This window comes from Rhineura floridana, chromosome 12 (assembly GCF_030035675.1).
Source record: "Rhineura floridana isolate rRhiFlo1 chromosome 12, rRhiFlo1.hap2, whole genome shotgun sequence".
NCBI lineage: Eukaryota > Metazoa > Chordata > Lepidosauria > Squamata > Rhineuridae > Rhineura > Rhineura floridana.
In genome coordinates this window covers 35,075,900-35,098,053 of record NC_084491.1, presented here as the reverse complement: position 1 = coordinate 35,098,053, position 22,154 = coordinate 35,075,900, and the positions used below count along the sequence as shown (strand labels likewise).

The 22,154-nt window shown below is 43.1% G+C and overlaps 1 protein-coding gene across 8 annotated transcripts in view; it reads left to right on the top strand.

Annotated features, from left to right (window-relative positions):
- LOC133368398 (opioid-binding protein/cell adhesion molecule) overlaps positions 1–22,154 on the top strand; it is a 919,374-nt gene that overhangs the window by 428,913 nt on the left and 468,307 nt on the right. Inside the window, exon 1 of one of the 8 annotated variants that reach the window (XM_061592596.1) lies at positions 5,436–5,465. The exons of the other annotated variants lie outside the window; for them this stretch is intronic. Coding sequence (XP_061448580.1) covers positions 5,444–5,465 — 22 coding nt within the window. The 5' untranslated portion in view covers positions 5,436–5,443. Of the gene's footprint in view, positions 1–5,435; positions 5,466–22,154 lie in introns of those variants that run through there. 8 annotated transcript variants of the gene reach the window in all.

Below are 22,154 nucleotides of genomic sequence, written 5' to 3'. Positions count from 1 at the left end.
TGTTTCTGCTTTCTTTGGTGCTTGCCAATTTGATCTGCTGCATGCGTTTTTGGGTGATTTGGCTATGGGGCGGTATACAAATGTAATTAATAATAATAATAATAATAATAATAATAATAATTCGATTGGCGGGGAGGTTGTACTTATGCAAATGACAGCATTCCATGTTGGTTTTTGGCAGCGGAAAAAACCAATGTGTAACTTTTAGGTTGCTTAAGTGAATGATCACAGTGTTCCACGTGGTCCTTTGGTGGTTGGGAAAAACATTGTGCAATTTTTAGTTCTACCTATTTTTTAGAAAAGAATGGGGGTCCTGAAGAATCCTTTGGGAGAAGAGAAAGAGTTTTCCCTTCCGCTCACATAGAGCCATAGAACAGTGGACATAGAAGAGAGAGTGTGAGAGAGGCACAGGCAGGCAGGTGGCAGCAGCGCCCCACTGCACTGCACAGACACCATCTGTCACACCATGACACACACACACATTTAGCACAGGGACAGCAAAAGAGAGACAGCCCTTGGTTAGCTCAGGACAGCAGCAACAGAAGAGGGGTGGGGGCAGGACGAGGCGGTTAGCACGGGTCAGTCTCAAAATTATTTAAAATAGGGGGAGGATTTCAAAAAAAACTTCCATGCTGATTGCAGTCGCAGCCTCAAAATCCGTGCCAATTACAGCCGTGGCCCGCTGCAAGAGATCGGTGCCACTCTGAAGGGATAGGGAACTAGCAAATTCAGTCGGGGTCTGGTACTACATTCGATTTGTCGGATATTCTTCCCCGTCCCTAACATACACTCAGACACCCCTCTCCATCCTCCATCTGGGCAACCAAGAGTCATTATCAGAGTTGAAGGATGCATGCCAGCCAGGCCCAAACACTCAAGGAGGGCATGAAGCAGGGCTGGTGAAGGGAATGTGGCTGAGGATGGGGTGTCCTTCACACCTGTTTTCACCCCTTAATAATAGTTTAAGATTAGAATGCTCCTCCCACTCACTCCCACCCAAGAATGTAAAAAGTCCTTTAGATGCTCCTTCCTGGTATCATAGAATTCTTTATATCTTACCAGATGTGGATTTCCATAGCTCTTGAGGTAGGGCCGCGCTTTACAGCACTTTGCTTTACGGCACTTTGCTAATGCAGCGGTCTCAGTTAGACTCAATTAGACTAAAGCCCCACTCATACGGTGCTTGTTCCGCTTTTACGGCAGTTTGGGGCATCATGCACCATTCTATTCAATGAGTTCCGCTTTTCAGTGGTTTTTGCTTTTCAGCGGGGGTCTGGAATGTAACCCGCTGTATGAATGGTGCTCTCCTGTAGGAAGTTATAGTTCCTTTGATATTTATTTATTTATAGCCCACCCTTCCTCTCAGTATGAGCCCAGAGTGGCAAACAAAAACACTAAAAGCACTCTAAAACATCTTAGAAACAGATATTAATAAGATATTAATACAAAACATCTGTAGAAACATATTACAACAAAACATCTTTTAAAACATATTTTTAAAAGGCTTTAAAAAGCCCTTAAAAAGCAATTTCAACAGATGCAGACTGGGATAAAGTCTCTGCTTAAAAGGCTTGTTGAAAGAGGAAGGTCTTCAATAGGTTCCGAAAAGATAACAGAGATGGCGCCTGTCTAATATTTTAGGGGAGGGGATTCCACAGGGTAGGTGCCACTACACTAAAGGTCCATTTCCTATGTTGTGCAGAATGGACCTCCTGATAAGATGGTATCTGCAGGAGGCCCTCACCTGCAGAGCATAGTGACCTACTGGGTATATAAGGGTAAGACGATCTTTCGAGTATATGATCCCATCCATCATGCAAGGTGGTTGTAGTATAAAAGAGGGAGCTACTGAGCCTCTAGTTCAGTTGTGGGGAACCTTGGGCCCTCCAGATGTTGCTGAACTGCAACTCCCAGCAACCCCAGCAAGCCAGTGGCCAGGAATGGTGGGAATTGTAGGTCAACATCATCTGGAGAGCCAAAGGTCCCCCACACCTGCTCTAGTAGAATGTATTTTACTCTACCTTAGAACTGACTCCCGCAATAACAACTCTGTGTGTGTGTGTGTGTGTGTGTGTGTGTAAAACTCTTGAAACAAACCGTTATGTCTCCATGTTCCTTGGCTTTCTTCTTTTGAAGCCCATTCTCTAAGCTAAATTTTCTAGGGCCCCACAAGAGTCCATGCAATGTTGTATCTTTCTTCTTCAGTTAATCTGATAACACATTATTTTATCCAAAGAGTATTTTCTAATTTAATTTATCTTGTCTCGGACTGTTATGATATGAATTCACCTAAGACCCTAACACATGCTGATTTCACTTATATGAGAGGGATTATTTCAAATATAAGTGGTATCTGCAACAAAATGCTGCGGTGTGGACTGCTGCTGTTCAGTGATCCAGCACATACTTTACATATGGAAGATCCCAAATTCAATCCCTAGCATGGTAGTAGCAGGCAATGTGAAAGCTTTCTGCCTGAGACCCTGGACAGCCCGTCAGGATAAACAATACTGGACTAGATGGTAGCGATGGGGAAGAAACACAATCCGATTTCCATGTAAAGGTGAATCGCATTTTTCCGGACAAATGCACAAACCGAAACACAGCCATCCTTCAAAGTTCACACTTCTCTGAATTTTTCAGTGCAGGTCTTCAGCCAAGTCATGTGTACAAAAAATGCATATAATAAGCTAAAGTGTGCATATAAATTAGTGAACTTACAAAATTACATTATAATAGGGGAAATTGCTGGCATATATATCTGCACTGAAATGCTGATGAATTCTCATAAGAACTTTTTTTTAATTAAAAAAATGTCCAGTTGATATGGAAATATGGAGATGTGAACTTAAAGCAGGGGAAAATGAGCAACTGAAATGGACAGATTCACCCACCCCTAGTAGATGGACAAAGTTTCCTGTATTTCTTATGTGCATTAAGCTTCTTGTGTGTCTATGGCAGAGCCTTTGGTGTTGCTGTCCCAGCAGGCAGCAAATCCAAGAAATTCAACTAGACATGGCTGATAACTTGGGGTCATATTCAACTAACCTCTACTCAGAAACCCATTGCAATTAATGCAACTAAGTTAGCCATTTCTGTTAATTTTAATGGGTCTACTCTGAGTGGGGCTAATGTTGGCTACAACTCTTAGGTTTGGGCTGGGATGACTTGCGAGTTGTGTAGGCCAGATCTACCTTTTGTTTGGGACTAGCTCTTGCCCTGCCAAAGAGGGAAGTCCTAAGAGCAGACCCACTCAAATTAATGAACCTAAGTTCAATGGACCTACTCTGAGTAGAACTAGCATTGAATACACTCTCTTGTTCCCCTGGCCAAGCATCCCAGAGTTACAGTTGCACTGTTTGTGGACCTTGATGACCCCTGCTTTCTGGTGTAGGCATTTGTCTCCTTTGTGCCTGAACAAAGAAAAGAGTGGATAACTATCTCAACAGAACCCCAGGGAGTCAAAAGTCCCCAATTAATCAGCTAAGCAAGGAGACTAAGTGTGACAGGAAGGTCAAAGAGGAGAGGTGTATAAAGGCTGCTTCCATCCTACAGTGGGGAGGCTGTGAATGCTGACAGTAACCTGGGGACCTGGAGATACCAGAATCCCTAACTCAATCAAAGAGATAACAGGAAATACTACAGCGGAGGCAGTAACAGGGAATGCCGAACAATAGGAGGTAGCCCCAGTGGGTCCTGGTGCTGCTGTGGAGATAATAAACTATATAAAAATCTGTCACAATGTGATAAGTGATGAATTAGAATCAATTATACCTTTAAAATAATAGACGTTCCCCTGGCAGCACCTGTCGGGGAAGCACGACAGCATCTGATCAGGCCTGGCTGCATCGAGAGAAGGATGGCTGCTTGCATCAAAACGGGGCTTGGACCACAGAGTCCAGAGACCACACAGTCAGGTTCACAAGTGCAGGAAGCCGGGACTCTTTTGCAAAGAGGAGGAAGCCCAAGAGGAAGCCCAAGAGGAAGCCAGAGGAGGATTGGTTCTCTAGAGCAGTCTTTCGGTCCCCTGAGGTTGTTGGACTACAACTCCCATCAGCCCCTGCCAGCATAACCAAAGGTCAGGAAATGATGGGGATTGTACTCCAGCAACACCTGGGGACTCAAAGGTTAGGAAATGCTGTTCTAGAGAGATAGACGCGGAGCAGCTTGCCAGATGGATGGAGGTGCCGGGCTAGCTTCCTGGCGGGTAGGTCAGTTGCTTATCAGGAGGGAGGGGGCAAGGTCCTCAGCACAGCGCAGTCGCATGGGCAAGAGTGCCAGATTAGCTCCTGCTGGTGTGTTTGTACTATGCTGACCTCCTCCCTGCTGCCTCAGCTCGATCCTCTCCTCCCACCACACACCTGCCAGGAAGGTAGCCGAGAGACTTCTCTCCCCCTGAAATGTCACTCCTAGATGGGAGTTTCAGCTTCTAATTTTCCCAGCAATAGGTTCAGTTTAGCCCATTTCCGCACCCGTTGGTGTTTTTTTCTTTTAAAAGTCCTCATGAACATTCATGTGCATTTATACATATATATTTCTCCAAATGTGTGCATTTTATATGCAGTTTGCTCCAACATACACATTTTTGCAAGCAATTTACCCTAATATAATGCAGTTTTGTAGGTTGTTTTCACCAGAATATGCATTTGATACACACTTTTTAATTGGAGAATTGTATATTAACTTCAGAGGCTTGTAGCCCACTAAGTTCTTTTCAGAGTAGATCCATTGAAATTCATGTACCTAAGTTAGAACCAACACTGGATGCAACTCAGAGAACTGTGAAGTTTGAAGGACAGCTATATTTTGCTTCACTTATTGGTTCAGAAAATGGAAATTAAGTAGGTTCTCATTAAAAAGTAAACTGAGCAAATTTCTTCCCCATCCTGGGTCCTCTGTCACATTTCACTCCAGTTCCCCAGAGCCCTGTAAACTGGATTCCTTGAATCAGATTAGGGGGGAGGGAAAGGGGGGAGTCACATCTAGAATGACACTACATTAAAAAGCTGAATCCTCCAAAGTAGATAACACCCAGCAGCTGCTGCTGGTAAAACCAGTCAGGGACTCAACTGAGCATGTTCAAACAGCCTTGTATTTCACAACAAAGGCAACCAAGTATTCCATATAGGGTTGCCAGGTTCTTGGCCTGAGATTGATCCTGTATCTTTAGAAGAGAAAGTCAGCCAAGTGCAGGTGTTCTTGCAACTCTGTAATGGGAAAAACCACAAGGTGGAATTCTCCCTTCCCCCTGCCCAACTTTTAAAGGTACAGATGACCTCTTGGTTGCCAGGCCCGGCCTCCAAGAGGTCTTTTGTATCTTTAAAAGTTGTGGAGGGGGGGAGGGAGAATTCCACCTTGTGGTTTTTCCCATTACAGGGTTGCAAGAACACCTGCACTTGGCTGACCTTCTCTTCTCCTAAAGATACAGGATCAGTCTCAGGCCATGGACCTGGCAACCCTTACAGGTGAGTGAGCAAACATTTATTTATTACATTTATATCCCACTTTTTCTCCAAGGAGTTCAAGGCAGCAAACATGATTCTCTCCCTCCCAGTTTTTCCCCTCACAACAGCCCTGTGAGGTAGATTAGACTGAGTGGCAGTGATTGGCCCAAGGTCACTTAGTGACCTTCATTTGAGTCCTGATCTCCCAGGTCTTAGCCTGACATTCCTTAAACTACACACCCTCCTCTGCAAACCCGCTTGGGTTCCATGCTGGCCTCAGAGGAATTGAAGACTTGCGGAAATGCAGCAGGTTGCTGTCTCCCATTTCATTTTCCTGATGGGAGGATTCTGGCTGGGGAGAGATTTGGCCAGCAAAGGCTTCATTCCTAAATCAGATGAGAGGTGCTGGGTCTCAACGCCTCCCTTGAAAGCCACCCGCAGTCTAATCTCTTGTTAATTGAAACAATGTGTCCCCCTCTCCCAATAGTGGGAGCCAGTGTGGTGAAGTAGTTAGAATGGGAGACTTCAACTAGGAAGACTTGGGTGCAAATTGCTGCTCAGCCGCAATGCTTAACATCTGCCAGCCTCTCTCTCTCTCTCTCTCTCTCTCTCACTCACTCACTCACTCAGTCTCACTCCCTCTCCCTAACCTACCTCTTTAGGATGGTGTGAGAATAAAAGAGCTTATTTTTTAGGATTAAAACCAAGTAAAGGGCACTCAGTGGCAGAGCATTTGCGTTGCATGCAGATATTCCCAGGTTGAAAAAATATGTATATTAGAGAACAATGTGAACAAAATGCATAATAGTGAGCACAGCATGTAAAAATGCATTACTTTAGAGGGAAATGGTGCAAAAATGTGTACTTTAGGCAAATTTGCATTAAACTGTGTATGTTAGGAGAAATTTGCACTTACAGTGCTGATGACCTGATGGGGAAATGTGGTGAACAGAATTTAAGAGGAGGAAAATGAGAAACTCAGAGAAACTGAATTGACAGATTTGCCCGCCTCTGCACACATCTAACCTGAAATAAGTCCACTTTGAATGGAATGAACAAAGTGGGGGGCATGTGGATTGCATCTAAAGAGAACAGAGCAAAAGCCCTTGAAAAATCAGGCTCCTAAGTGCCAGCACTACTTGTGAAAATTGGATTTAGATTCTTAAGTTACTTGAGGAAGAAATGGTCACCCCTGGCTCTGCACTGGGAAGCTGAGCCCCCCAAAGTAGGCAGTGCCCACTGGTTGCTGATAATAAAAGCAGTGGGGAGCTGAGCACTTTCTAAAGCCTAGCCATCAGTTGTCCTCCTCATCACCTGCCAGTTGGAAATGGAGACTAAAAATAGTCCGCCCCTTAAGTGGCTGGGATTTTTTCCCCCAAGTCTTAAAGCTGTAAAGCCTTTCCCAACCAGTGTGCCTCCAGATGTTGTTGGACCACAACTCCATCAGCCTCAGCCAGCATTGCAAATGGTCAGGAAGATGGGAGTTGTGGTCCAACAACACCTGGAGGCACACTAGTGACTCTATGGTAACAGAGTCACATAAATGTATAGATGGAGCTAGCACAGATGTTTGTTACAGAAAAAAAATGATTCTCCTCTAAAGAGGGTTTTCTGTTGAAAATTACCAGGAAGTCCATTAGGGTTATGTATGAGAAATAGATGTGCATGGGATGGATGGACAGATTTAAACTCACTCCACCTCCAATACTTTCAGCTTTCTTTTTGGTTTTACTGCCTGTGGCTTCCTAATAAACTACGCTGATACTAATATATCAAAATCTGCTAAACTATGATGACCTAATGCTGGGGTTTATTCTGGTGTCAGCCCTGAAGTTTAGTGCTTAGTGCATGTGCAGAGTTACTTTGCAAAGAAAATGCTTCCCTACCTGTCTAGACTCTGGAATCTAGTATTCTGCATCTTGCCCTCAACCTGTGAGTAGGGTTGCCACGTTCAGGGCCTGAGACTGATCCTGTGTCTTTAGGAGAAGAGAAAGTCACCCAAGTGCAGGTGTTCTTGCAACACTGTAATGGGAAAAACCACAAGGTGGAATTCTCCCTTCTCCCGGCACAACTTTTAGAGACACAGAAGACCTCTTGGAGGCCGGGTCTGGTAACCAAGAGGTCTTCTGTACCTTTAAAAGTTGTGGAGGGGGAAGGGAGAATTCACCTTGTGGTTTTTCTCATTACAGTGTTGCAAGAACACCTGCACTTGGCTGACTTTCTCTTCTCCTAAAGATACAGGATCAGTCTCAGGCCCTGAACTTGGTAACCCTACATATGAGCCTAGAATAGTCGTGGCCCTACAATTGTGGCACAGCCTAGGAAGTGGTCTCAGTTGGAACAGCAAGTTTAAACTATACTTTGGGCCACCTGGCTTACATGCATGGCATCTGGGAGACTGGCACACATTATGGTTTGAGAAAATGTTTGCTCAGTCTATGTTTAAAACAGAATCACCTTAATTTGCACTTCACAGATTAATATACAGATTGGAACATATTCTTGGATTTTGTACTTCTCTGAATTACATAAGTGATACAATTCTCAGCTGAAAAAAATGCATTTTAGAATAAAATATGTTTAGGAATCCATATACTGAGATAAAAACGTACTTAAATAGTATTTAAATGTTTTTTGACAAAAAAAATAGCACAATAACATGTAAATGGGATGGAAGAAATTTATGAATGAACACACAAGAAATCGACTGGTACATTCATTCCCAGCACACACTCATGCAGTCTCATTGAATGCAAAATTATATCAGCCGTCTCCATGGATTTTAGGGAGTAAAGTATTTTGGAGCAGTCCAGGGGGAAGGCATCTGCAATTGCAGTTGCAACAGAAAACCTTTTGTCCATACAGAAAGTCCATACATTATATTCTAGGGAAGTATACATGAATCAAATTCCTTTCCATCCCATTTTCCCATTGGCCTATTTTCATACATTTCTGTGCAGATTTTCTTTTTCAAAATTCATGTGGGAAAAGGGTTTTGAAAAGTATTTTAAGAGGTGGATTGAGGCCTGCCTCTTTCTTATAAAGTACTTTTGCAGTGATGATTACGTCCATATAAAATTTGGGCAAATCTAGGCCTGTACAGTCATGAAAGGCTTTTGTGTGTATTTGTCTCATGCTTTCTCCTGAACCTTGTACCTCTGTGCAGAGATGGTTACTGTTAAGTGATTGGCCAGCTGGAGAGGCTAGTTCATTTGTGGATGAACTGGTCAGTAAAGAATTATAGGGCAGGTGGCCCTGACATTTCAGTGGGGTTGACTCCTGAAGGGGTGGGATGGTGAATTCCATTTCACCATATTTGTGCCATCACTGTTAATAACCCTGTGATCAGCAGCTGATAGTCAGCAGGTGGCATTTGCCTAACCTCTCCACAGTGGAGTTGTTGCTGGTTACTGGGAGGGATATTAGGAGGAGTTGAGGCAGTGGGGAGGGTGGTGCTCTGGAAATGGACTAGCAGGACCACTTTGGCAGTCCTGCCAGTGTGTTTTTGCAGCACCGACCTCCCCATTGCCTGCCCTTTCCACTCTCTCTCCCAGTAACCAGCAATGACTCCTCTGCTGGGAGGACAGGTAAGCATTGCCCCCCTTCCCCACTGTCTGCTACTGCCCGTGATGCAATAGGAAGGCAAGTTACCACCTATTATAAGTGCATGGAATGTTTGACAGGCTGTCATTTGAGAGCATCTGAGCGGCCAATGGATCCAAACCCAAGCTTTGCTTCTCTCGTGACAATCCATAAACAGAGTATGTCTGAATATCGCTCCCAGTCAGCATCCTCCCATCTGGGCTCCAGAGCTTCTGTGTGTGGTGAATGGGTGTTCCAAGCAGGTTTGTGTCTGCACAAAGGAAGGAATGATTAACCACTGGTTATTTGATTCCTGTCCCTTTCTGCCCTTGATCTTTGTGAATTCCTGGATCAGACTCTGCTCGACCTAAAGGTTTCCTTGTGAATTTCCATCAGCCAGCTTTGCAGGGCTCAACCTTGTCGGTGTGATAACTGGACGTTGATCCTTTCAGGTGGTGGAAATTACTGTAGCATGCCTTACAGCTTTCTTCCAATCCAGATATGCAATACTAGCCAGCCATTAATCCCTATTACTAATCACCCATTATCCTGCTGTGAAAACCCTAACCCTTAGTCTTGAAAGGAACAGTATGAAAATATTTCTGCCACTGGTTATGCCAGAGGTAAAAGGTTATGCTTGTTAAGAAGGAGGCCAAGCCACCAAGATCCGCTGCTTTTCTGGAGCGGCCGTTTATTTCCGTGAGTCTTGCATTGAAATGTGCTTAGAAAATCTCCCCTGTTCCTTGTTTTCCCGTCCTTCTTGCCAAAGTGCATGGCTACATAAGGTAAGGACTGGGAGGCATGCAAATAAAACCCAAGCAGCAGCAACTCATGAGCCACAGGGGCATCCTGGGAATTCCTCTCCTGAATCTTATTTACATTTCAGCTAACAATAGCTCCTGAGCTCGACTATAAATAATTTCTCGGGAAGTGTTGTCTAATTAAACGTGTCGCGGCAAGGAAAGTATTTTAAGCAAGACTGGTGTCCTAATGAAGGTAATCACTGGATGGGGACAGCTTAGGAAAGGGGACTCAAAGTTTCCCCTTGGAGGCAGAGATACGGAGGGGGAAATCTACTTGGGGAGCATTTCCAATCAATATTTAATTGTGCAGCATATTAAAGTCATTAGTGTCCTTTTAACATCCAGAAATGAGAATCCTTGCCAGTGGGGAAGTGAAGAGGGGAGGGATTGGGTGAGTCCTGGATTGAAGCGATCCTTCAGGGGAATGAGATATAAGTAGCCACTGAAGCACAGATCTATTACTGGTCCATTACTGATCAGGCAATATGACTGTACATGCATATTACCTGGAGATGGTCTGAATACACATAGAGACAAGTGGGATCACGTGCACAGACCCCATTTCCTACTTGGGTTTGTTCTGCACATACGTTGGCAAAGAGCCTACACATGTAAGAACATAAGTAAGGCCTGCTGGATAGACCAATGGCCCATCAAGTCCAGTATCCTTTTCTCACAGTGGGCAACCAGATGCCTATGGGAAGCCGGCAAGCAGGACCTCAGTGCAACAGCACTCTCCCCTCCTGCAGATTCCAGCAGCAGGAATTCAGAAGCAGTGGAGGCCCCTCATCCTATAGCCCAGCCCCTTCTCTATTCCTTACATTCATATTCAATACAGTGCCTCACATTCAGAGACACTCTGGACTTGTTTCTGTCCATCTTTTGTTCTGGCCAATCATTATGGATAGCACAGCCAATCACAATCATTTCTATGGTCCAACCCGTTTCCAGGGGTAATAATAACAACAAATTGTAGTAGGAGAGGGTAGGTGACCCTCACCACCTCCAGGACCTCCATATTCGGGGCCGGCCCCAGGCATGCCATGGCCCTTGGGCAACAGTTTGCCCCAGGCTTTGGCATGTGTGCACGCACATGCAGTCACACATGTGCCCCACCTACCTGTCTCCTGTCTTTTGCAGCTATGTGGGCTGTGCACGCAGCACTACCATTAACCAAGATGGCGGCCAAGGTTTCCCTAAGGGCTGAAGCCTCTGCCGCCATCTTGGTTGATGGCACTCGTGTGTGCTATGCACATGCATCTCTGCTGTCAACCAAGATGGCAGCAGGGGCATCAGCACCTTAGGGAAACCTCGGCCACCATCTTGGTTAATGGTAGTCCTGCGTGTGCACTGTGCACAGCCACAAAAGAAGTCAGCAGAGAAAGGTAGGTGGAGTGAGGGAATGGCAGGTGGCTTGGAAACTCTGCGGATTGCGGAAGGGGAACGAAGAGGCCCCTGAGGGGCCCTTGTAGCCCCAAGGGCCCTCAGCCAGGGCCCAACCTTTGGCGCCGGCCCTGTTCTCCCATAGAATATCCTCTAACCAATCAGGAATTCTCTCAGAAATGCATTGGAAGTTCCATAGCATTAGGGCAGGACTATGAAGAGCTTCCCCAGTGCCCTGAGGCACGCATTTCAGTTTGAGCCAATCAAGAGCTTGTTGCTCTTCTACGTTTGGCTGGCATTGTAATGGGGAGTGGGGAATCTGCTTTCTTCATGGGCCAGACTGGACCTTTATATTGTCAGGGTGAGGGAAAGAGGAGATTCTTTGTGGCAAATTGTCCCCCAAAATGTTTGGCTAGCATTATAAAGGGGGGGGGTTGCATATGCGTGCGTGTGTAAGTAATCTGGGCCCAGTCCGGCCTATCAAGAAACCAGACGACAAAGGAGATTTTTGATGGCAAACTGCCTCTAAAAACTATTTGGCTGGCATCATAAGTGTGTGAGGTTGGGTGGTAGTAGAATCTGGTTTCTTCATAGGCTGGGCCTGGACTGGACTTTTTTATTGTCAGGGTGGAGGGGAGAGGAGATTTGTGGTAGCAAACTGCCCCTAGAATGGACTGGGCTAGACTGGACCTTTAAAATTTATTTCTATTTATTTAAAGTACCTGAATATTTGATATGGGGTTATACAAGATAATTAACTCCCATTAGCGATAAGCGCAAGAACTTGTTTTATAATTATTTTAATTAAAACAAAAAGCTTAGCAGTACTTTTTAAGAGGACCAGATGTTTGTTTTCTTTCCGAGTCCAGGACTGTCTTTCATAATGGGTTGTGGGGCTGTGGAAAAGAGCGGAAGAATAGTCAAAAACACAGACATTCTACAAACCCAGTTGACAGGGCATGTGTGGTGTTGTTGCACACTTCCAGCCCCAATTTCACTCTGAGTAAGGAAGTGGAACCTGTGTAGATGTGGGTGGTCAAAAGGAAGGGAATTTTGAGTTGAGCAAATCCCTGCTTTTATAAAAACCAAGAAACTTGGAGATTCCTTGTATGAATGTCTGAGTCCCTGCACCAGTGGAACATCATTAAAGAACAGTACACAGGGTTTTATCCAATGCTGCTCCTATTCAGAGAAGACCCATTGAAATTACTTGACTAACTTAGATTCATTAATTTCAGTGGGCCTACTCTGAGTAGAAGTTAGTTGGATATGAGCCAAAACCATCGTTAAAATGACTGGCCATTCAAAAAGAGAGAGATTCAAACATCTGCATGTGCCTGTCTGCATGAAAAAAAGGTTTGAAAATCAAAATAGAGGATGACTTCATGGGAGAATAAAGCACATCTCATGGGTAGTTGAATCAAATAGGAAAGATTTGCCTGGAATATACTGCCTTTAGTAGCAGGTGGCAGAAATCACTGTTTTGAATGTTTCTGCATGGGGAGGGAGAGAACAGCTAATAAACCTTTCAGAAAACATAAAAAATAGCACTGGCTGAATTCAGACATCATAAAACATGGAAGAGAAACCAGATGTTGATGGATTACAGCTTCCACCATCCCTCATCATTGGCTATGCTGGCTGGGCTGAAGGGAGTTGGAATCCAACAATATCTGGAGGGACAATATACCATGGTTTGTCATAACAGGAATGAGTTTAGTGTTTCCCCAGGCTCGTGTTTTCTCCATCCTCTCTCCTTCTCCAGTATCACCACAAGGAAGGGTTTGAAAGCCAACCCAACAAACCATGATCAAATGTGTTCAAAATCAGCAGACTGTGGGTAGAAACACAATTACTGTTGTGCTGATTCTAGTGTGTCTCCACCTCTCTTTTCTGAAAACAGGGGCACATGATTCTAGTCAAACTCCACCCCTTTTTTCTCTAAAACTCTGGTCAGATCAATTCGAGTGTCTTATTTTGTTTTAATTCAGCTTCAGGCAGATTTTGCAACTGATTGGTAGATTAGCCTGTTTGTCTTCCAGGTGTGGCCAATGGAAATGCTTTGCTGCAGGGTCAAGCAGTGATTGACCCAATGCTTTGCTGTGGGTGGTCCTTAAAGGTCTGAAGACAGCAGTGGGGAAAGGAGGTGTGGCCAGCAGAGGGCAGAGTTGTTTCAAAACACAGCCAGAAAAACCATTTTGGCTGCTTTTCAAGCAAATAGTGTGCCCATAGCCCAAGATTAGGGTTGCCAGGTTCAGGGCCTGAGACTGATCCTGTATCTTTAGGAGAAGAGAAGGTCAGCCAAGTGCAGGTGCTCTTACAACAATGTAATGGGAAAAACCACAAGGTGGAATTCTCCCTTCCCTCTGCACAACTTTTAAAGATACAGAAGACCTCTTGGTTGCCAGGCCCGGCCTCGAAGAGGTCTTCTGTATCTTTAAAAGTTGTGGAGGGGGGAGGGAGAATTCCACCTTGTGGTTTTTCCCATTACAGTGTTGCAAGAACACCTGCACTTGGCTACTTTCTCTTCTCTTGATTCAGTTTGCACTTCCAAAATAAGAAGCCAACTGAAACCCAGTCATCCTTTGAAATTCACACTTCTTAGAATTTTGCAGTGCAGTTCACCAGCCAAAGTATTTTGTGCATAAATGAACATACTCGTGTAAAATGTGGATATAAATTCATACATTAGTGAAAATAGCATACAAACATGCATTATATTCAGGAAAATTGCTTTGCAAAAATGGGTATAATAGGCAAACTTGCATACAAAACTGTGTATATATTAGCAGAAATTCACACTAAAATTCTGATGCATTTTAATGAGAACTTTTTTAAAAAATGCAAACAGATGTAGAAATGTGGAGAACTTAACTTAAGAGTGGAAAAATGAGCAACTGAGAGAAACTGAAATTGCTGTATTCTCCCATCCCTATCAGTGGCTATGAGCCATTGCAGTTCAATGTAACATAGTCAAAGGCAGAATCCTGTGATCACCAGGTGTTCAGCGCAAAGCATGGTTATTTCCACCACACTCTGTTGGTGAACTTCCCAGGCACATCTAGGAAACAGAATGCTGAATTAGATATATCTTACCCAGTGTTTAACAGACACTGCCATAAGGATTTGGTACAGAATCACAGCATTGGGAAAGAGATAGAGAATCAAGGCAAGAGAATATTGCAGAGCTGGAAAAGGTTCAGAAAAGGGCAATTAAAATGATCTGGGGGGGTCAGGGCAATTCCCCCATGAAGAAAGGTTACAACATTTTTGGCTTTTTCGATTAGAGAAAAGGTGAAGAAGAGATGACATGACAGAGATGTATAATAAAATAGTGGTTTGGAAAGAGGGTTTTGTGGTTTTTTTGCTCCCTTTCTCATAACACTAGAATTCAGTGGCATTCAATGAAGCTGAAAGTTGGAGGATTCAGGACAGAGAAAAGAAAGTACTCCTTCACGCTCTAACACAGTGTATAGTTAAACTATGGCGTTTACCCCCACAAGATGAAGTGATGGCCACCAACTTGGATGACTTTAAAAGAGGATTAGACACATTCATGTAGAATAAAGCTATCAGTGGTTACTAGCCATGATGCAATGCTCTCCCTCCACGGTTGGGGAGAAGATGCTTCTGAATACTTGTTGCTGGAAACCGCAGGAGGGGAGTGCTCAGGTCTTGCTTGTGGGCTTTCCAGAGGCATCTAGTGGACCACTGTGAGAACAGGATGCTGGATTAGATGAGCCTTTGACCTGATCCACCAGCCAGCCTCTTCTTAGGTTCATGTATGTTCCGAGACAGAGAACTAGGCTTGGTCTTATTATTGCCCAGTCTTATCATTGAAAAACTAGCAAATAACATTTCTAAAACTGAGCTGAGAGCATTGGACATAGCAACCCAGTTAGCTATCCTTTTTCTGATCTTTTTCTCTATCTTTCTTCTTTTGAAAGAAGGCATTGATAGATTATATGCTTAATGCCAGAGAGGCCAAGTGTGCAATACTGGAAGGCACTCCTATGTAGTCATCTTTCAGATTCAAAGTCATGCTTTTGGAGTCATTTCCTATCTGAAAGGTAAAGGACAGCATACATATTCTACTCTGTAATCCCCGGGGGGGGGGGGGAGCCCTCTGTGTGAACACCTGCAATTAATCTAGTCGGCCACTGGATGTCAATGTTGCTTCAGCCAAATATATTTGGTTTTGTAAAAGGTGGGTGTATCGTATGGATGCGAGGGAAAAGAAACATTCTCCCAGGGAAAAAAAAATCCATATAGCTTGTTACTAAGATACCATGAGCTGTGGAAAAAGGTGCCCAGCAATGTCTGCTGTAGAGGCTGTGTGATCCAGAAGCTTAGTTTGGGCTCCAATGGGGGGAAGATGCAAGAAGAAAGAGGTATCCGGATAGCACCTACTCTTCCTTTTATAGGAAGAGAAGAGAGAAATACTTAAGTCAGTTTAGTTCTTGGCGGTGTTATTTGACACAGCATGAGTTGCATCCATATTTTCAAAGAATGGAAAACAGCATTTGTTGATGAGACTTAAAGTGCTCCCCCCCCCAATTCTGATTGTGTTGCTAACTAAATGGACCTTTAGTGTGGCAGCACCTACCCTGTGGAATTCCTTCCCCTTGAATATTAGGCAGGCACCATCTCTGCTATCTTTTTGGCACCTTTTGAAGACTTTCCTCATCCAACAAGCCTTTTAAGTTGAGACATATCCCAGTCTGAGTCTGTGTTAGAATTGCTTGTTAATATGTTTTTTTAATAATGTTTTTAACCCTTTTTTAAAAGACGTTTTTAAAGCTTTTTTTTTTTTAAAAAAAGTTTTTAACGTTGTTTTGTTTAAATGTATTTTAAGGTCTGTTTTTATGATGTTTTAAATTGTTTTTAGCACTTCTGTTTGCTGCCCTGGGCTACTGCTGGGAGGAAGGGTGGGATATAAATCAAATAATAAATAAATAAATAAAATATTTGGGATTGGATCTCCTCCCTGGCCATTTCATGTCATGACCAGGGCCATTGAGTACAGGAGCTCATCATGATGGCCGCCAAAGCCACACCCCTATGGAGAGAAAAACATGCAGCCTGCTGTGTTAATTCCAAATATATATACATTTTTTTAAATTACATTTATACCCCCCTTTCTTTTCACGATAGAAACCCAAGGCGGCTTACATATGGTTCCCAGGCAGTCTCCCATCCAGGCACTGACCACACCTGACCCTGCTTAGCTTCGGCAGGGAGCTGGCCTCATGCGTCTTCAGACCATAGCCTGGGACACACACACACACACACACACACACACAGAGACTCAACAGCAACAGTACATAGCAAGATTTTTGGAATCACCTGACAGCAGTAGCACATGACAGGGGTTCAGAGTGGCAGTGGTGCCATTCTGGTGCCTAGGGAGCTTCAGGTTGGCCACAGGGAATGCTATGCTGCACCAGGACAGCGGCACTGCCATTTCACACCCCCTCATGTGCCACAGTTGGCAGTCTCAGAATTACAGAATTGTTTTTTTTTATTAAAAAAATCCACTTGGGTCTCATCCAAGTTTCTTCTTATGTCCTTATATGCCTTTTTCACATGGGGCAGGGTGTACATGATTGCAGTATGCACATGTGTACAGTCTTCTGGAAGGTATGCTGAATGCAAATAGGAATGAATGAATGAATCTTTATTTTTACCCCGCCCTTTTTCCAAAACTGGAATGCAGGGCGGCTTACAAATAAAAACTACACATAGGTAAAAAACATACAAAAATATACAAATGAAATAGAATTAAACTATTTGCGACATTAAAACCATGAAACATACATTTAAGATACTAAGACAATTTAAAACATTAAGAATAGGACCATAGAACAATACAACAGACCTTATGAGGCCCTATCTTAAACATCTTCTAGTCCAAAAGCCTGTCGGAATAAAAAAGTCTTTGCCTGCCGACGGAAGGATAGCAAGGAAGGGGCCATTCGTGCTTCCTAGGAAGAGAGTTCCAGAACCTGGGGGCAGCCACCGAGAAGGCCCTATCTTGCATCCCCACCAATTGCGCTTGCGAAGGTGTTGGGACTGAGAGAAGGGCCTCTCCTGAGGATCTCAACGCCCGGGCAGGCTCATATGGGGAGATACGGTCTGACAAATAGCCTGGACCTAGGCCGTATAGAGCTTTATAGGTCAAAACCAGCACTTTGAATTGTGATTGGAAACAAACTGGCAGGAATGGAGATAGTGAGAGATACAGGATCAAGGGAAGAGCTTCCCAAAACAGTGAACTAGCACTTTAAACCTCTTGCACCTGTTGAAATGCCAGCAAATGTTTTACTCCTTCCCCTAGGCCCATTCATAGGAACATACCAAGTTGCCTTATACTGAGTCAGACCATTGGTCCACCTAGATCAATATTTTTCACTGATTGGCAGCAACTCTCCAGAGTCTCAGACAAAAGTCTTTCCCAGTCCTACTTGGAGATGCCAGGGATTGAACCTGGGGCCTTTTGCATGCAAAGCAGATGCTCGACCACTCAGTTATGGCCCATCCCCAAGTTATTCCACTGTGATGTGTGAAGAGTCCTTTAAATCCGTCCCAAGGCCAGCAACATTCAGGGGCCTTATAGCTTTGCACCCCATAATATCCAGACTAATGGCAATGCATTGAAGCTAAGATTTGCAAACAAAGAGCATTATCCAGGTTAACTCAAGCTGCAAAATTTCAGATGTAAAAATATTCCCTGGTTTTACATTTCTTGACAAGAAAGGGTGGTGATGTTGGCAGGTATTGGCAAGGCTACACTGATGGTACCACGGAGATCTTGGGAGACTGCTTTGGGGACAAGGAGAAAACGCGGGAGGATGCATTTTATAGTTCTTGAGCATCAGTTCTCTCGAGAGTCAGGTGTTGGCCAAAGTAGAAACAGAGGAAGCTTCCTTGTCCTGAGCTTATCTCGCTGAATGTTGTCTGCATGTACTGGCGTCAGCTCTCCGGAGTTTCAGACATGGGGCATTTTTAGCCCTACCTAAAGATGCTGGGGTTTGAACTTCTGTATGCTCTGAACTATAGCCCTTCCCCAAAGATACGTGTATAATACAGAGAGCTGCTGCTAGTTAAAACTGAAGCCTATTTTGCTAGACATTGAACCGGAGAAGTTCCTTAGCCAAGGGTTGCAGCCCTACCTAAAATTTCCTACCTGCAACATGCCAGATCCAGTTTTTCACCTGTCGCCTTGCACCCATAGACTCCTGTTACTTCACAATATGGTCGTGGCTTGACCTAATAAGGGAAGGACTGTGGTTGCCATGGCACTGGCCCACCAGCTAGAAAATTCATAGGGATGTGTGGAACCCCCGTGACAATTTTTGCAGACCTTTCAGTTCCCCTCAGAATTGCCTCTTGATTATTTTGCCTGAGGTGGAACCACTGAATTCACTTCAGATTTTGTTCTTTAGTTGTCACATTGACCTGTTAGATGTGAGGAACCCTCCTTCCCTTTTAGAAACCATGCTGGCCTCATTGAAACTCTTCTAGATTCTCTTAAAACTCCTGGGCTGTTTCACCTGGGGAGACAACTCCAAACCCATTAAAAATTTTATTTCAGGCAATGTTTGGATAACTCTTAAGAATTCCTTGCGCTACATCCATGAGAGAGTAGGCAAGAGATTGCTGGCTGAGTGATTGTAAATGGATTGCTGCTGTTGTTGACCCCCAAGGAAACCAAGACTGATGCAGACCTCTCAATTGAGGAAACAGGGGTGGGCTATTTATTTACTGTATTTGATCCCACTTTTCAGGCAATTACTTCCAAAGCAGGTTGCGTCAATTAAGAGAGAGGTGGGGGGTGGGGGAGAGACAGGCACTGCCTTCAATCTTGCAAAGATGTTCAAGGAAAGAGGAGGGAAAATCTCTTATTTAAGGACAGCAGAAAGTGGTGAACTATAAGTAGAGATGAAGAAGTAATCTGTCCTAGTTGGATTCCAAAACAGACACACCTGATCCGATCTGGACAGATCATGATTTCAGACTGGATCAGTGGTCTTCTTCAGAATCTGATGCAGTAGGGTAGTAACAAATTCAGAAGTGCAGTGTCCCTTCATCATAGCCACAGCCACACACCCTTCTAAAATTATACAATCTTCTAAGATTATGAATAATCTGGCCAGGTTTGAACATTGCTTTCTGCATCTCTGTCCTTGTTAATGCCTTCTCCCACAACAACAGACGTTCCTAGCAGCTAATCAGCATGAAAGGAGAGTGTGTTAGCTACTAAGAAGAGTCTTCTCAGTGCCTGACTCACCTCCTTTCACTCTGATTGGCTTCAATCAGCAGGAAAGGACAAGGAAGCATGTTAGAAGACTCTTCTCAGTGGCTAACATACTTTCCTGCTGATTGGTATGGTCACAAGATGCTGGAGACACAGAGACCTTGCTGGGACCTAGCTCCCAAAAAAGTAAGGGGTCTAAGCCTCCCCAGGACCCTGGATGACTACACCCCTGGTCTGGTGGATTCCATTACAAAGTGGTCAAAGAAGATTGTGCACTTTCTCCATAACCCTCTCCCATTTTTTTTCTTTCAAAACTTTAAAAAGAAGCCAGCCTGAGAGGTTAGCATGCAGATGAGCTTTTTACCACCACATACTTTGGTGCACATAGAGGAAATTGCCGCCCTGGCCTCCTGCTGGGAGGAAGGGCAGGATATAAATCAAATAATAATAATAAATAAATAAATAAATGGCTCTGCGAGTGCTGGGAATTGATGATACTCTGTTGCTCCCAGACAAAATAAGACTGCCCCATCAAAATTCACCTGGAAACAGGATGCAACAGATTTAATCCTGTCCCCTCTGGGAACGAGGCTTGATTGGACTTTAATGGGTCTGTCCATTCCTAGCTATAAGTACCATTTATATCTAGTTGGGGCCTTGTTGGTGTTTTTGCTTGAATAGCTATTTATTTGAAAGCCTTTTAGGAGAAGGTTTAAGACTACGGTCAGGATATACTTACTCTGAGGTTTGTAATGAAGGAGTGGAAAGGAAAGGGGGGAAAACACTTCTATCATTTTTTTTTTTTTTCAATAATTTTTATTCAGATTTTCATAAAACATACAAGACAAAATCATAAAACATTCAAAGACAAAAAACAAAATCAAAAATAGTTAAACAAAGAGAAAAAAAGAAAAAAAAAACAAAAATAAAAAATAAAGAGTAAAATATTGACTTCCCATTTGTCAAAGATCAAATCAGTTATAAGTCTATAATATATAACAATCCTGTCTCTTAAGTCATATTATAAAATCACTTTCCTCCAGTAGTTATCTTACTTAATCATCAAATCTCATAAACATTACTTTATTCTTTCCACAAAAAGTCAAAGAGAGGTTTCAATTCTTTAAGAAATATATCTATCAATTTTTTTTTCCAGATAAGCATATCGATTAATCCATCTCATTACTAATTATGATAATCTTATTGTCATAACCATAGTCAAAATAAACATTTCAATTAATCCATCACATCAGAATCTGTTAGGTTCAATAATTTCAGTAGCCATTGTTCTATTATCTCTATTAGTTCCATTTTCCATCTTCCATCTTCAGTAGTCTTGTTAAGTCCAGTAATTTCAATATCCAATCTTCCATTATCAGTATTCCATAATAATCTTGCTGTCAAAGCCATAGTCATATAGTAAGAGTCTGATGGGGATTACCTCTATCCCAAATATTTTCTTGCCATCCATTCTGAATAGGTTGCTGAAATACTGCTGTAAAATCATATCTCTGTTCTTTTTTTCAAAATACACTGGGTCATCTCTTAAAAGTTTTTCCATTGTCACATGGCTGCAGATAATTCCATAGATTTTCTCTATATTGGGCTCCATCACATCATTCCAGTCCAGAAGATTATCCATGCCATTGATAACTTTATCTCTAGAATCTTCATTCATTTCTTCAGAGATAACATTGAGTTCCAAACAATAGATTTTATTTCTAAAGTCCATAGACTCCAAATCTTGTTCCTGTTCCACGTTGGTTCCAATCTCCGGGATCTCCTCTCTCACAGGGACCCCTATTCCAGTCTCCAGGGTCGCCTCTCTCACAGGGACCCCTGTTCCAATCTCCGGGGTCTCCTCTCTCACAGGGACCCCTTCCAGGGTCACCTCTCTCACAGGGACCCTTATATCTTTAATCTCCTGCTTCATTTTACTCAATTCAATTTTCATTATCTCAATCTCATCCATTATTTTCTGAAACATAGTTATTTCCAGATTTTCAGCCACTTTCTTAATTGCCATTTTAAAAGAAAAATATAGGAAAACCACTTCTTATTTCAGCAACAATTGGGTTAATACTCCAAACTTGGTGACATCACAGTATAAACAGAGCAGACAGCCTTATCTCTCCAATAGTTAAGTAAACAAAATGCAGTTCCCAGGATCGAAACAATTAATGGCAATCGTCAAGAAACAGATTCGTCAAAATAAAATAGACCAAAAAGAGAGTAGTCTCAAAACAGTATAATATTTTTCAAAATAAAAATCTGGAATAGAAATCCCTCTTCTGTGTATATCTTTAGAATGCAAATCCAGGACAGCTTTTTGCAACAAAAACAGAGATAAGCTATTAATTAGTGCGTAGCAGAGAGAAGTTATGGCTCCCCAGTGAGATGTCAAAAACTGATCAATCTGGCAAATCTCTTTTAAACAGCAACAATTTAAGTCAAGTAAAAGAAAAATATAGAAAGAAGGGTGCTTGCCTGTTAATGCGTTCTCTCTTAGAAGATAAGGTGAACGTTCGCTTTATCAGATAGAGCTTGCTGTTAAAAATCCGTCCCACCTTCGTCGGCTGGACCTCGTCCCATAAATTAATGAGATCTGGTCGTCCCAACAAAAATAGGCTTTGAGGTTAATCTCTTCGTTTCTCCCTACCCGGGAGAAGTTTAATCAGTCAAAAA